The sequence below is a fragment of the Sebastes fasciatus genome, chromosome 1 (genome assembly GCF_043250625.1).
Source record: "Sebastes fasciatus isolate fSebFas1 chromosome 1, fSebFas1.pri, whole genome shotgun sequence".
Lineage (NCBI taxonomy): Eukaryota > Metazoa > Chordata > Actinopteri > Perciformes > Sebastidae > Sebastes > Sebastes fasciatus.
The window spans coordinates 2,098,177-2,115,317 of record NC_133795.1 but is presented as its reverse complement, the minus strand read 5'-3'; the positions used below and the strand labels follow the sequence as shown (position 1 = coordinate 2,115,317).

At 40.5% G+C, this 17,141-nt stretch overlaps 1 protein-coding gene across 2 annotated transcripts in view; it reads left to right on the top strand.

Annotated features, from left to right (window-relative positions):
- The first annotated feature begins 6,020 nt into the window (after nucleotides 1-6,020).
- LOC141767536 (protein NLRC3-like) overlaps nucleotides 6,021-17,141 on the top strand; it is a 63,252-nt gene continuing 52,131 nt past the window's right edge. The window contains exons 1-5 of one of the 2 annotated variants that reach the window (XM_074635070.1): nucleotides 6,021-6,977; nucleotides 7,330-7,446; nucleotides 8,412-8,509; nucleotides 9,289-11,176; nucleotides 11,980-12,153. In XM_074635070.1, the coding sequence (XP_074491171.1) occupies nucleotides 6,739-6,977; nucleotides 7,330-7,446; nucleotides 8,412-8,509; nucleotides 9,289-11,176; nucleotides 11,980-12,153 (2,516 nt within the window). In that variant the 5' untranslated portion in view covers nucleotides 6,021-6,738. The remainder of the gene's footprint in view (nucleotides 6,978-7,329; nucleotides 7,447-8,411; nucleotides 8,510-9,288; nucleotides 11,177-11,979; nucleotides 12,154-17,141) is intronic. The other variant, XM_074634985.1, reaches the window with a different exon arrangement.

Below are 17,141 nucleotides of genomic sequence, written 5' to 3'. Positions count from 1 at the left end.
ACGTATTTTATGCCATAGAACAAAAAAATCTCTTCAGCTTGTGTTAACCACAGACCTTAATTCAGGCATCTAACTATAAAACCCATTGACTTCCAGACGAAGGGAACAGGAAGTGCTACAATGCTAACTCAGTTCCTGGTTTTAGGACTCATTCCTGCAGCACTCTATTACTAAGCTTGTTCCTAAGATATTTAGTCCGATCTATAGAGGAAACCATAAAGTGCATTATTTGGATGGATGGATGGGAAAAAACAGCCCTCAATGTAATTGTTACTGACTCTTCCAGCCCTTAAAGAATTCATAAACAGTTGCTGATTGGTTTGGGTTACACCTAAACCCATTTTAAACCGTCAACTGACATAAAGCATAAACAAACCAAAACATTTAAAATGATATCTGTGCGTTCTGCTTCCCAAAAAAGGCAAAGCATTTAAGACAAACTTCTCAACACACGTGGCAGATTTCAGACTGTTACAAAACATTATTTACCTCCAAATTATTTAGTTTTAAACAAATAACACTTTATATTATCATACTATCATACTTGTGTGTGTGTGTGTGTGTGTGTGTGTGTGTGTGTGTGTGTGTGTGTGTGTGTGTGTGTGTGTGTGTGTGTGTGTGTGTGTTCTCTCTGTGCTGGTATGACCTCATCCACATGCTAAACCTACACAGACATCACTTCACATAGCCCAGCGTCATAGCTGCCTACGCACCGACTCCAGACGTTACAACAGACATTCATAAAGGGACCATAATGTTAGTGCAGACATGAACAGCTGAGATGGAGATGATTATTCATGCTCTTTTTATGTTAAACCTACAGAGAGTTATCTCCTCAATCTGCAGCTCCTCTCAGCTTTATACTTTCAGCTCATTGTTTAGTTGTCTGACCCACAACTTTATTGTTTTGGTTCACTCTCACCGCTCCCAAAGCGCCATTTTTCAGTGAAAAAGCTTTAAAAACCCACTCTAGGCTACACTACTCAGCACCAAACAGCAGACAGACACATGTAGAGACTAGCTGGTGAACATAGTGGAGCATTTAGCAGCTAAAGAGACAGATATTTGTCTCAGGAGTTGGTGGAGACCAAAAATAGAGCTAAAAGAGAGTGAATATTGGACTTGGACACGACTCCAAATTGTTTGCAAAATCAACTTACTGTAAAATGTCAGTGTTGTGTTCACAGCTTGTTTCCACTGCCTCCGAATTATAGCCTCCCGCCTCCCGTTCACTTCCATTCTATGAGAACGAAGGAGTGAATAAAACATTTGCTTGCTGTGGCAAAGCTAATTCGCATCTTCGCATAGCGTGGAGCAACCATGGATGTATAAAGAGAACTGGATACAGCGTTTCGGGACGGGGCCTTGTGCAAAGGTGCACCATATTTTTTCTCTTTAGCCAATCAGAGCAGCCTCGGCTTTTTCTGGAGGCGGGGCTTAAAGAGACAGGCGCTAAAACGGAGCGTTTCAGACAGAGGGTGAACACAGGTATATTCAGACAGACAGTATGAGAGAAATAATGTGTTTTTTGAACATTAAAGCATGTAAACATGTTCTAGTAGAAACACCAAAATACGAAAGTATGAACCTGAAACTGAGCATCATATGTCCCCTTTAAATCATCGAAGTCTTTGAAGTATCAAAAGTAAGTGATACTATTCTATATATCATATTATTTGAACACTATATTGTTATTGATGCATTCAAATGTAAGCAGCATCTCATACTTTATATGTATATGTATATTTGGTGGTTTAATTGAGAAAAATGCATCATATTTATTAAACTGATTATATGTTTGTGTGTAATCTTATTCTGCATAGTAACTATAGCTGTCAATTAAATGTAGTGTGTAAAGTTTTAAATATTTCCCTCTGAAATGTAGAGAAGTATAAAGTGGCATACAATGGAAAGTACCTAAAAGTGTACATAAGTAAATGTACTTTCTTCCTCATTAATGGTGTGCTTTCTATCAGTCGAGGCTCTGCGGGGACACTTAATGCTAATATATCTTTTGTGAAGAGTAAAAATCTAAATGTAATTAATTCCCAACAGCGGCGTCCACAGAGGAAACGGATACATCAGCGTAGGCCTAAACTTCAAACTTTAGACATGTTCATTTTCCCAAGCAGGCTCTGAGATTTATAATGTGACAGTGTTGAAATGTGCTGAGCTTCAAGGAAGTCAGGAGAACAATGAGCAGCGCCGGGGCTTTGAATTATTCAGGCTGAAATCAAATCACAGCAGGACTTCCCAAAATCTTGAAGCTCACCACCTGAGGATTTCTCTTGAAAGTGAATTTGTTATGGTTTGTTAAATGAGCAGTGAGAGTGTGACGGATTACTGAGCAACGCTTCCATCCTGACACCCAGTGGTGGCTTCGAGTACGGCATCATGTTTTTACTTCTTTTAAGGGGAGACACTACAGGTGAACAGGTCATATGTTCTGATTTTCATACATTTCCAGAACAGAAATTTGAACATTGGATAAAGCCAGGTTCAAAATGATTGTTTTATTTTGTTGACATATTAGAGTCAAAGGTTTTTAACAGAGGGGATTTTGAATATCTATTTTTTTTAACGCAGCCATAAAAGATATTGCCGTGTTTTTAAGAATAAAATCTTGTATAAACCAGGTTATGAATGATATATGAAAAAAAACTCTGTAAAAACCTCCAGAATAGTGCTAGGAATGAAACCATAAATGCAGTGTTAATGCCGGAGTAAACCAGATTATTGCACAGCTGAATTACTGCACTAAATTATTGCACTGTTAAGTCAGTATTCCACAGTTGAAGATATAATAAATTATGGGGCTATAGCTCCTCATGGGGGTAAAAAATTATAAATATATGTTGTGTGTGTGTATAAATAAAAAAATTAAAATATATATATCTATGTATCTATATATGTGTATATATATGTATATATATGTATATATGTATATATATGTGTATATATATGTGTATATATGTATATATATACGTATATATGTATATATATCTATATATATATATAGATATATATATGACCAGTTTGAATCATTACATCAGGACCCACAGACACGAGATTTTGCACACACGATGCAGGCATTTGAAAATTAGCCACATCCCACATAATTTAATTATGACTATGCCTGGCAGTAATGGAAGGTGGGATATTATCTATATGCTCAACTTCAATATAGACAGTTAAATGGCATGACTACAAAGATATCAAGTGATGAACTGGGATTTATTATTGTGTGACTTCTGTTTGATGGAAGTTTTTTTTTTTCGTGGCTGCTTTATGGTGTTTGAAAGCCCAAATTTTCAAATTTGTTAAATTGTTGTGATACTTATCAGCCAATCAGAGAGCAGAGAGACGTGATGTCATCAGTGTCCAGGTAGAGGCCTGCTGCTGCTGCTGCTCACATGAACTTTACTTTACAGACATGATGAAAGCTGGACAAGGACCCAAACAATAATCAATACTGTATTTATAGAGGCTTTTCAAAATAAAGTTTATTGTTGGACAGTTAAATTTAAAACTTTTTTAGCATTCTGAGTTTTCAAACTAAAGTCTTTAAAATCAAAATGTTGCTGTCTAGCTAAAGAAAAATGTAATGTCACTTAATAAAGACTATATGAGGTGAAAAAAATGCCCCCCCTGTCAAAGCTGATTGCCTGTCCGCCCCTAAACACCCTGGCGCCGACCCTGCATAGCATGAATTCAGACTTTTTACAAATCAGCATCATAATGTCGATATTTCGGCATAATTTTTATCCGTTTATTGTTATTATTATTATTATTATTTTGGGTTCTTAACGCAGTAGAGACGTGTGTCTTGCTCCCCAGAAAACGTAAACACAGAACTGTTTAGTGATATTTAGGTTAGGAACGAGTCGGCTCCTGTCCGAGAGACATTTTTTATTTATTTTTTTAATTAATTCAAGGCAGAATGATAGGACGATCTTCTCCATGCCACGTGCACTCCATGCACTGACTGTGACTGAATGTCGTGTTAATGACTTTGGTACGACCAATCAGGTGATGACAGACAAGGATCATGACGGTCTACAGGTACAGAGCAGGAGAGAGAGGAGGAGAGAAAGAAAGAGAGGAGTGCGAATAGCAGACAAGATGAGTGACAGTCGGAAACGAAGCAGCATGTAAATTATGTAAATTATAAGGTAAGATAAGATAAGATAAGATGAACCTTTATTAATCCCCGGAGGGAAATTCAGGTGTCAAAGCAGCAACATCAGCAAACAGAGTGAATCACAGGAGAGGTAAAGGTATACAAAAATTATAAAGACAATAATAGAGATATAAAAGATACAGAGTGAATGGGTGAACATAGTGTGTACAGTCCGTCAATAAATAAATGTAGAATGTGCAATAAATAAATAAATAAATGTAATATGTACATATGTGCAGTCAGCAATAAAGTGGTATATAGGATGTATAGTGTAAAGTGCGCCAGATAGTGCATGTTTAAATTTCTTAAAAGTCCTAATAGTTGTCATATGGGGGTCAGCCTTGGTTGTGGAGCCTGATGGCTACCAGCATGAAGGACTGACCCAGGCGCTTTGTGTTGTGCCGAGGAGGGATGAGTCTGTGGCTGAAGGTGCTCCTCATCTTGACTAGCTCATCATGGAGGGGGTGGGAGGGGTTTTCCAGGATAGCGTCCAGCTTCCTCCTCATCCTGCCCTCTGCCACCACCTCCAGACCGTCCAGCTCAGATCCAACCACAGAGCCAGCCCTCCTCACCAGCCTGTTCAGTCTGTTGGCATCCCTTGTGTTCGTGTTACCCCCCCCCCAACATACCACAGCAAAAAAGAGAACACTGGCTACTACAGACTGGTAAAACATCTGCAGCAGCCTATTGCATACATTAAAAGACCTGAGCCTCCTCAGGAAGAACAGTTTGCTCTGTCCCTTCCTGTAGAGGGCCTCGGTGTTGTCAGTCCAGTCCAGTCTACTGTTCATGTGTACTCCCAGGATAAGGATTATAAGGTTTAGTATAATTATATTGAATAATTTAAAGGGACTATTTGTAAGATTCAGAAATGTCTTGTTAACAGCTTCACCTGTGTCCGTTAAGTCGACTAAAGTCAGCGTCCTGTTGCTGGCGCTTGTGCTCGCTCTACATAGACATGAAGGAGCATCGCTCAACACAGTGAGGAGACACACGTCAGCTGAAAGCACAATATCACTCTATAGTTCAGCTGCTTGGCAGTAATGTTAGCTGACCAGACCAAGGTCTCTACATGAATCAATGCTGATCCTAGTGTTGGCTTTTCCCGCCTCAGCCTCCCGACCGCGGCCGGAGAGAACAGGGGAGACGCCGGAGTTTTGGTCGGAGACGATAAAGTTTCTCTCTGCGGAGCCCCGTCACTTCACAAGACACGGGAAACCTCTGTTGGTCTGGAGGAGCTGCAGCAGTTATTTCTGCACAAACGTCCACTGAACATTCACTAGATATTCTCAGAGCTAAACTATCTCTTCTGCAGTGTGGAGTGAGCAGCATGCACGGGAGAGGTGGAGAGAGAGAGAGAGAACGAGCACGGTGTGTGAGTGAAGGCAGGCAGAGGAGCAGAGAATCCGGTCCTGGAGACCAAAGCTACGGTCTCCCCCGCGTATACGACCGCCGCCAACACTGTTTTGCAAGACGAGCTTCACTAGATATAACTCTGAGGTTTTGGTGCAGTGTAGGTTGTGTTGGAGTCTGATGGTACGGGTCCACAGGGAGTCTGAACAGTGTAGCCACACGAGATATTTTATTTTTTAAAGGTAAAACCGACATACATGTCATCAACCAAGCTCTTAAATTAGATGAACATAACTTGCATATCACTAGAGAACAAACAACACCTGAGTTACAACACCTGACTCTCGGTTGACAGTAAACTACTTGCAGGACATTTAAGATAACCTTAGCATGTTGAGAAACGCCCATAACATTAGCTGTTTACCCAGTTAGATAATGTTTTTTTTTTGTTTTGTTTTTTACTTTGTTAGCTGATGCTTCTTGTTTTTTTTTACTTTGCTGGCTGATGCTTCTTGTTTTTTTTACTGTGTTAGCTGATGCTTCTTGTTTTTTGCACCATCCCCTTTACTGCTGAACACTGCAGATGTCCCCACTGTGGGACTAATAAAGGAATATCTGATCTTATCTTATTGCTGAACTTACCAGAGTTAAAAAAAAAAAAACACTTGCACTTTCCTTGAGTATTTCCATTTCTACATCTACTTGTATTCTATTATTGCAGGCTGTCTGAACCTCCGTATACTCTGGCTCTAATAAATACAGGCGGCCATCGACCTCAAAGAGCTCCTCCACACTCATCATCTATCATCTAAATATTCAGCCATGACATTGAACATCTTCTAGATGATGAACGCTAAGCTACGCTTTCTGTCCTCCAACACAACAAACACTCTGGAAACAACTTCTGAGACATAATAGAGCAACTTATGAGACATAATAGAGCATGGGGATGACCATCATAGACTTCTATCATAATGTTCTAAACCCTTATACACTTCAATATTTATTTATTGTAATTAATCAATTTGTGTTTATTTCTGATGTATGACTACAACAAGTTGACACACAGTGCTGAGCTGCATCTCAAATTAATCTTCAGGTTTCCAGCTTTCAGATGATGTACACCACTTCTATATGACATCTACTGCTGACCTGCTATCTGCCGTGAACACACACAGTCACAGAACTCAGCTGATTTCCTGGAAATGGAGAGAGGAGGAGCCGCACTGGCCATGTTCTCTCAGCCTGTGACTCTTGTACTAACTTGTTTCCTCTTCATGCTCACAGTCAGTGTTCCTGTTTTACTTCTCAGACTGACTTCAGATCAGAAGATGAGTGATTGTGTGGAGGAAGAGGAGGACAGAGCAGAGTCTCCAGTCTCTGGCTGTCAGTCTGAAGATGATCTTCTGACCTTCAGTAATGAACCTGGACCCTCAGAGTCAAAGTAAGAGAGCTGCTACTAACTCATTTATTGACTCATTTTCACTTTCCTCTACCAATATTGTTTTCTGTTGATTTTGTGTTTCTGTTTTTTTACTAAAATGTATTTATTAACTGAAGTTTGTGTCACGAAAAGTGTGTTAAAGAGAATTAATTTGTGCATTCTTCCTCTTCGTATCTGTGACAGCTGTCAGTCACCCAGAAAAGCTGTAATCTAAGAGGACTAATACAAACTTTAAACCACGTTATTGACAGTAGCAGTAGTTTGTGTGTTTAGAGATACTGAAATGTTTTTGTCATCAGAGAATTTATCAAGGATTCATGTGATGTGAATAAAATCATCTCGGTGTTTTCAGAGTTCAGTCCAGACCGAGAGCAGAGTCTCCAGTACCCAGCTGTCTGTCTATGAAGAGTGACTGGTCCAAAGATTTTCCTCCATTCTTCAGTAATGAACCTGGACCCTCAGACACAAAGTAAGAGACTGTTTTTACTGTGCGCTGACCTGGTGGATGATGATGCATTGAGGATGAAGACTAAATGTTCTGCTAAAAGATTTATATTCCTGATGCAGAACTATTAGTGCAGATACTGTTTCAAACTAAGATGGATCTTAGTCTGGGTTCTATAACCACAAAGTACTGCTTGTATTTCTGTAACAAAACACCTGAGAACCTCCATTTCACAATTTACACTTCATAAAAATATTCATGTTTCTGCCCGAACGTTGAAGTCGCTGTAAAGATTTACAACTATTCAAAATCTGAAAGAATGTGCTTCAAATGTGTAATTAATTTCCTCATATTTGTCCTCAAAATACTGTGTTGGTTTGACTTCTCCTAAAATCAGCTGTTATGACAGCTTCTTTGAAGTGGGGTTGTACGTATACTCCCGTGTTCTGGGAAGTCAAATTACTGTCTGTTGTTCCCCTTTAATACAAACTGATCATTTCCCTCAGCTACTTCACTGTAAATGTCCTCCATTAAAGAGAGATGATTATGTCCTTTACTGATTCACAGTCACTTTGGGCAGTTTAGTTTGAGTTAGTTAGGTTTAAACTGAGGTTAGAAGTGATCTAAATATTGAGGTAGACCAGCAGTCTAAGACACACATCATGTAACACGGGTGCTCTGGTGTTCCTTGTTAGAATAGAATAATATCAGTGTTTTAATAATGGCCATTGTTCCCCTTTAATAAACAAACTTGAGGCAGATCACTAAATGTTTAATAAGACAGTCAGATAGGAAAAACAGCTAATTCTTGTTTATTAAAGCAGGAGATTTAAAATAAAGGAACATTTTCATTACAAACTGAATGCTGAATTCAGTAACAACACTTTAACTCTTCTCTGTGACCATCTGAGCTTCAGTATCGGCCAAATCTTGATATTCTTCAACAACAATCAACAAATGATTTTATTAATAAAGTAATTTCTCCACAGAAAGAAGAAGAGGAGTCATGCTTCTGTGGAGGAGCCGATGACCAGATACAGAAAAAGACCTCGACTGCAGACAGCCAGTCAGACCAGCACTGTACAAAGTAAGACTGCAGATCGGTCTGCTGATGTCTTCATGTCTGGAAACAGGACTTGTTGTTTTAATACACTGACTATTGTTGTGACAACCATTTAAGATCTTCTCCACCATAGATACATATATGCTCTGCATCACTTGTACTTTGTTCTCCTTTGAGAGAAAATCTGAACTGAAAGGACTAAATTTATATTTTTATGTTTTGTTTTTATGATAGCACTCCGTCTTTGCATTAACCAATCAGAATGCTGTTTGTTTTCCATCTGCATAGATGAAGATGGAGAACTATTAAACTCTGTGTAAAGCAACAACATCACTGTTCTATCACAGACAGACAGTCACACTGACGAAAGGGGAGATTTTCCTTGCCATTGTCGCATAACAATACATGCTCATGATTTTGTTGGGTCTCTAAATTATAGAGTACGGTCTAGACCTGCTCTATATGAAAAGCGTCTTTAGATAACTTCTGTTATGATTTGACGCTATATAAAAATGAACTGAACTGAACTGAACTGAACAGGAGCCACAGACTTTGAACAACATTAGCGTTCCTGCTATAGTCTCCTTCTCTAACTTACAAACATCTTGTCCTGCAGAGCAACTTGTTGAAAAACTATTAAAAATAAATATAAAAACTACCTTGACGTTAATTTTTACTTCAAGAAGGGATGATGACTTTATAACCTTTACTTCTTTATATGTTGTTATATTGATTATTTTCATATTGGCATTGGAAATAATTAGTTTCTGTGTTTTGTCTTAAACTTTGTCTCTCTCTTTCAGCAGATAGAGGTCTGCAGGAGGTTGTAGATGAACATAAGATCAGTCTGAATAGAGGTCTGCAGGAGGTTGTAGATGAACATAAGATCAGTCTGAGGAGGAGATGTGAATGTGTGACTGAAGGAACTGATGAAACAGGAAGTGGAACCCTCCTCAACAGGATCTACACTGAGCTCTACATCACAGAGGGACAGAGTGAAGAGGTTAATACCCAACATGAGGTGAGGCAGCTTGAGACAGCGTCCAAGAAGAGGACCCTCCATGACGCTCCAATCAAGTGCCACGACATCTTTAAAGCCTTACCTGACCAACGGGGACACATCAGAGTCGTTCTGACGAACGGCGTCGCTGGCATTGGAAAAACCTTCTCAGTGCAGAAGTTCACTCTGGACTGGGCAGAGGGCTTGGAAAACCAAGATGTCAGTCTGGTGGTTCTGCTTTCGTTCAGGGAGCTGAACTTGATCAGAGATGAGCAGTACAGTCTTCTCATGCTGCTCCATGTTTTCCATCCAACATTACAGAAGGTCACAGCAGAGAAGCTCGCTGACTGTAAAGTTCTGTTCATCTTTGACGGCCTGGATGAAAGCAGATTTTCACTGGATTTCAAGAACAAGAAGGTTGTATCTGATGTCACCCAGAAGTCATCAGTCAACGTGCTGTTAACAAACCTCATCCAGGGGATTCTGCTTCCCTCAGCTCTCGTCTGGATAACTTCCCGACCTGCAGCAGCCAATCAGATCCCTCCTGCATGGGTTGACAGGGTAACAGAAGTACGAGGCTTCACTGACGCCCAGAAGGAGGAGTACTTCAGGAGGAGAGTCAGTGATGAAGAGCTGTCCAGCAGAATCATCTCACACATCAAGACATCCAGGAGCCTCGACATCATGTGTCTAATCCCAGTCTTCTGCTGGATCACTGCTACAGTTCTGGACCACATGTTTACTACAGACCAGAGAGGAGAGCTGCCCAAGACCCTGACTGACCTGTTCTCACACTTCCTGGTGGTTCAGACAAAGAGGAAGAAGCAGAAGTATGGTGAGGGACATGAGACGAGTCCACAGGAGCTGACGGAGGCTGACAGGGAAGTTCTTCTGAAGCTGGGGAGGCTGGCGTTTGAACATCTGGAGAAAGGAAACATCATGTTCTACCAAGAAGACCTGGAGCGGTGTGGTCTTGATGTCACAGAGGCCTCGGTGTACTCAGGAGTTTGTACAGAGATCTTCAAAAGAGAGAGTGTGATCTTCCAGAAAACCGTCTACTGCTTTGTTCACCTGAGCATTCAGGAGTTTCTGGCTGCAGTCTACATGTTCCACTGTTACACAAACAGGAACACAAAGGTACTGAAGGACTTCCTGGGAGAAGACTATGTTCATTCAACCCTGGATGACTTCCTGAAGAGAGCCATGATGAAATCACTTGAAAGTAAAAATGGCCACCTGGACCTGTTTGTTCGCTTCCTTCATGGCCTCTCTCTGGAGTCCAACCGGAGACTCTTAGGAGGTCTGCTGGGTCGGACAAAGAGCAGTTCAGGAAGCATCCAGAGAATCATCAACCTGCTGGGTCAGACGGACAACAGTCCAGAAATCATCCAGAGAATCATCAACAACCTGAAGAAGATGAACAGAGATGATACCTCTCCTGACAGAAGCATCAACATCTTCCCCTGTCTGACGGAGATGAACGACCACTCGGTACATCAGGAGATCCAAGAGTTCCTGAAGTCAGAGAACAGATCAAAGAAGAACCTCTCAGAGATCCACTGCTCAGCTCTGGCCTACATGCTGCAGATGTCAGAGGAGGTTCTGGATGAGTTGGACCTGAAGAAGTACAACACAACACGAGAGGGACGACGGAGACTGATTCCAGCTGTGAGGAACTGCAGAAAAGCTCTGTAAGTCCAGATGTGATTAACTTTATAGATCAGTGTAGATTACTAGTTTAGTTCTTCAAATATACACACTATAAAATTATTCTTATGTGTTCCACGTGTTTATTTCATAAATAAGTCAGTTGTATTTGCCGGTGAAAACAATACCTCCTTTGGCCTTGGAAGGAGGTAATAATGCAACCTCATTGGTTCATTAATTGTGTTTGTGAGCTGAATACGTTTGATGCTCAGAAAAGAGTGTTAATGACAAAACGCCATGCAGTCATCAAAATATATAATTATATGAATGTTTAATTATGTACAGGTCTAATATTATTACGTGATTTGTTTAATTTCTCTACCGTTTGGCAGCAGTCACTTAATTTTCCCATTTATGGACGTGAACCTGACAGCAGCAGGTAGCTAGAGGTCAACTTTATCAACTGTGTTATTATTACTTATTCACTGAGTTTTAAAAATGCTTTTCTAATCAAAAAGGCCTCATGCTAACTTTGTGGAGACAGACCTGGGATCAGATCACACTGACAGACTGGACATTAGGGAAGCCTCAATGTAACTACATTTCTCTCTCTTCATCTGCAAGATTAAAGAAAAACAAAGATTAAAAGTCTGCAGGTTTGAGAGAGAGTGATGAGAATTATTGTTTCATGTCAACCAGTGAGATGAGATTAGCTGAACCACTGATGTGAGGAGCAAATGTTAATCAAAGAAGTATATATCAAATTGTTTAGTCATCAAATGCATGAAGTAAATATAAACTGTCCTCTTTCATAATAACATATTTTGTCATGTTTGTGTCATGACAGACTTTCTGGCTGTGGACTCTCAGCTACTCACTGTGAAGTTGTGGCCTCAGCTCTGAAGTGCAACCCCTCCCATCTGAGAGAGCTGGACCTGAGTTTCAACAACCTGCAGGATCCAGGAGTGAAGGTGCTGTCTGCTGGACTTGAGAGTCCAAACTGTAGACTGGAGACTCTGAGGTCAGTTCACTGACTGTAGCTTATGTAGTTTGTACACACTCTCTCTACATAATGGCTCTGCTCCAGATGGCTCTAGAGAGGGACTTTCACGTTTTTGCGTCGGCCACCGTAGCTCTCCAACACGCTTTTCACACAGGAGAGGCTTCAGTTGGCAATCTCCTCACCTCACCGCTATATACCACCAGATCCTACACACTGGACCTTTAACCACAGACCTTATTTCAGGCATCTAACTAAAAACCCATTCAAAAAACCCATTGACCTCCAGACGAGGGAACAGGAAGTGCTAAAATGCTGACTCATTTCTGGGTTTTAGGACTCATTCCTGTAGCGCTCTATTTGAACATGTCTAAAGGTGCAGCACTTTTCAACAAACACGTATTGCACCAATTTAAAGGCACATAAGTGATGATTATGAACAACACCATCTAATTAGAGTTTTCTATGGTTCAAAGTTATTCTCACGTTCTTTTTGACAGCACACATACACACATAGGCAAAGTTGTTGGTACCCTTCCGTTAAAGAGAGAAAAACCCACAATGGTCACTGAAATAACTTGAAACTGACAAAAGTAATAATAAATAAAAATTCCCTGAAAATGAACTAATGAAAATCAGATATTGTTTTTGAATTGTGGTTCAACAGAATCATTTTAAAAAACAAACTAATAAAGAAACTGACCTGGACAAAAATGATGGTACCCCTAGAAAAGATGTAAAATAATGTGACCATAGGGACATATTAAACTAAGGTGTGTCCTGTAATTAGCATCACAGGTATCTTCAAACTTGTAATCAGTCAGTCTGCCTATTTAAAGGGTCAAAAGAAGTCACTGTGCTGTTTGGTATCATGGTGTGTACCACACTGAACATGGACCACAGAAAGCTAAGGAGAGAGTTGTCTCAGGAGATAAGAAAGAACATTATAGACCTTCATGTTAAAGATAAAGGCTATAAGACCATCTCCAAGCAGCTTGATGTTCCTGTGACTACAGTTGCACATATTATTCAGAAGTTTAAGGTCCATGGGACTGTAGCCTACCTCCCTGGACGTGGCCGCAAGAGGAAAATTGATGACATATTGAAGAGACGGATAATACGAATGGTAACCAAAGAGCCCAGAACAACTTCCAAAGAGATTAGAGGTGAACTACAAGGTCAAGGTACATCAGTGTCAGATCGCACCATCCGTCACTGTTTGAGCCAAAGTGGACTTAATGGAAGACAACCGAGGAGGACGCAAATCATAAAAAAGCGAGACTGGAATTTGCCAAAATGCATATTGACAAGCCACAAAGCTTCTGGGAGAATGTCTTTTGGACAGATGAGACAAAACTGGAGCTTTTTGGCAAGTCACATCAGCTCTATGTTCACAGACGCAAAAATGAAGCATCCAAAGAAAAGAACACGGTACCTAATGTGAAACATGGAGGAGGCTCGGTTATGTTATGGGGCTGCTTTGCTGCATCTGGCACAGGGTGTCTTGAATCTGTGCAGGGTGCAATGAAATCTCAAGACTATCAAGGCATTCTGGAGCGAAATGTGCTGCCCAGTGTCAGAAAGCTTGGTCTCAGTTGCAGGTCATGGGTCCTCAAACAGGATAATGACCCAAAACACAGCTAAAAACACCCAAGAATGGCTAAGAACAAAACATTGGACTATTCTGAAGTGGCCTTCTATGAGCCCTGATCTAAATCCTATTGAACATCTGTGGAAGGAGCTGAAACATGCTGTCTGGAGAAGGCACCCTTCAAACCTGAGACAGCTGGAGCAGTTTGCTCACGAGGAGTGGGCCAACATACCTGTCGACAGGTGCAGAAGTCTCATTGAGAGTTACAGAAATCACTTGATTGAAGTGATTGCCTCAAAAGGTTGTACAACTAAATATTACGTTAAGGGTACCATAATTTTTGTCCAGGCCAGTTTCATTAGTTTGTTTTTTAAAATGATTCTGCTGAACCATAATTCAAAAACAATATCTGATTTTCATTAGTTCATTTTCAGTGAATTTTTATTTATTATTACTTTTGTCAGTTTCAAGTTATTTCAGTGACCATTGTGTTTTTTTCTTTCTTTAACGGAAGGGTACCAACAATTTTGCCTACGTGTGTAACTGTGCTCTGTTTTATTGCTTATTATTTGAAGCCACACATTTAGATTGCAACAAAAGACAAATAAATATTCTGCATCAGAAACATCTTTGCAGGTTCATATTTTTTCATGTCTACCTCAATACAATACTCACATGTTCATATGTACATTCAAACAGTTATTGATGTCAGTCATCATTCCTTCTGTCTGTGAAGCAATCCCTGTATAACCTGAGTGTTACGAGATGAGGACTAAATCCACAGTCTGGTTCTGTGTAAAATTACCAATAATGTTGATCTTAAACTAATCGGAGGCGTCAGCAGTCTGAGTTATATCTATTAGGGCTGGGTGACTTGGACAAAATCAAATATCACAATATTTTTGACCAAATACTTCGATATCGATATTGCGACGATATTGTAGGGTTGACCATTGGTGCTTTCACAACATGTTTACACAATGACATTTTTGATAAATATTCATCAGTAATGTGGATATAATGACTAATAATAGAACAGCTAGAACAGTCTGGTAAGTTCAGAAAATGACATCACTTTACTGTAATGTAGCCTTTAAAACCAGGAAAAGACAACACTTACAGTCCCCTCGAAAACTATTGGAACAGCGAGGCCAATTCCTTTATTTTTGCTGGACACTGAAAACATTTGGGTTTGACATCAAAAGATGAATATGAGACAAGAGATCAGGATTTCAGCTTCTACTTCCAGGTATTTACATCTAGATCTGTTAAAAAACTTAGAAGATAGCACCTGTTGTTGGACCCACCCATTTTTCAAGTGAGCAAAATGATTGGAACATGTGACTGACGGGTGTTTTTTGTTGCCCAGGTGTGTCCTATTACATTGATTATTCAAACAATAAATAGCGTTGAATGTCTACTCTCAGTTTCAGCTTTGGGTTTTGCCTGTGCAGACTGCATTTATAGTTAAAAAGGTGTAACCAACATGAAGACCAGAGAGCTGTTTATGGGAGAAAAACAAGCAATTTTGAAGCTGAGAGATGTGGTGGCAGTTTCTGTTAAAACAAGACACAAGCCAAGGTCACAACTTGTCTTTCAAGTAAATTTAATAAAAAACATCTGCAGATGGACTCACGAGCACAGCCACCTGAGTGAGCTATGGCAAGTGAGCCCCGAGCACAAGAATAGTCAGGCTTTTTTACATACTAATACATGACACACAGATAAGTACAGAGTCATGGAAAAATAGTAAAGTGAATCATTATCCTTAAAGGGACTATTTGTAACTTTCAGAAATGCTTGTTAACAGCGACACATGTGGCCGTGAAATCAATGAAAGTCAGTGTCGAGCTCGCACCTGCTCGCTCTATATAGGCATGAACGAGCATCGCTCAACACAGTGAGGCGACACACATCAGCTACAACCACAATATCACTCTATATTTCAGCTGCTTGGCAGTAATGTTAGCTGACCAGACAAAGGTCTCTCCATGAATCAATGCTGATCCTAGTGTTGGCTTTTCCTGCCTCAGCGCAGGCAGCGGGGCTCTGCAGGGTGTCTTCCTGGTCTGGAGGAGCTGCAGCATTTATTTCTGCACAAACGTCCACTAGATATTCTCAAAGCTAAACTAACTCTTCTGCAGTGTGGAGTGAGCGCGCGTTCACGTCTAGAGGTGGAGCGAGTACGCGAGAACGCGCGCCCGCTCTGAGTGAAGGCAAGCAGTTAGAGGAGACGAGAGTACAGCCACACGCGAGTGTGCGTATGCGAGCGCGCACATGCGAGCGTGCACATGCGAGCGCGCGCATGTGTTCCGACCCGGTACATTTATACGCTTAAAAAGTTACAAACAGTCCCTTTAAGTCAGCACAGAACAGCATCTTCACAGACAACAGAGCATCTCAAGACATAACGAGTACTTCAGCCATCTGTTGTTTACAGAGGTCATCTGTCAGAAGACAAAACTGTCGGGTCACTGTTTTAATGCTTATGGTGACAAGGTCTGCTAGATGTGAGGCCCTGAGATTCTCTAAAGATACGTGGGTAACTTTGGCCTACTCCTCGGGGGTCTTTGAGTGTCTACTGCAGATATGACAATTTCAATTACAGAGAAGATGGAAAATCAATCAGAGCTATAACACAATCATTGGTCATAGCCAGTACAACCATTTGGAATGTCCTGAAGAAGAAAGAAACCACTGGTGTACTGAGCAACAGACGTCGAACCAGTAGACCAAGGAAAACATCAGCAGTTGACATCGGACAAAGGACTTGTCTCTGTACTTGTCTTGCTAGATCTCAGTGCTGCTTTCGACACCATTGACCATGACATCCTATTACAAAGACTGGAACATTTAATTGGCATTAAAGGAACTGCACTAAGTTGGTTTAAGTCCTATTTATCAGATCGATCTCAGTTTGTACATGTCAACGATGAGTCCTCCATGTACGCCAAAGTTAGTCACGGAGTTCCACAGGGTTCTGTACTTGGACCAATTCTATTTACCTTATATATGCTTCCCTTAGGCAATGTTATTAGAAAACACTCCATAAACTTTCATTGTTATGCAGATGATACTCAATTATATCTATCAATCAAGCCAGACGAAACAAACCAGTTAACTAAACTTCAAGCATGCCTTAAGGACATAAAAACCTGGATGACCTGCAATTTCCTGATGTTAAACTCAGACAAAACTGAAGTTATTGTACTAGGCCCTGAGCACCTCCGAAACAAATTATCTAATGATATAGTTACTTTAGATGGCATTGCCCTGGCCTCCAGCACCACCGTAAGGAATCTGGGAGTTGTCTTCGACCAGGATATGTCCTTTAACTCTCACATAAAACAAACCTCACGGACTGCCTTCTTTCATCTACGTAACATTGCGAAGATCAGGCACATCCTGTGTCAAAATG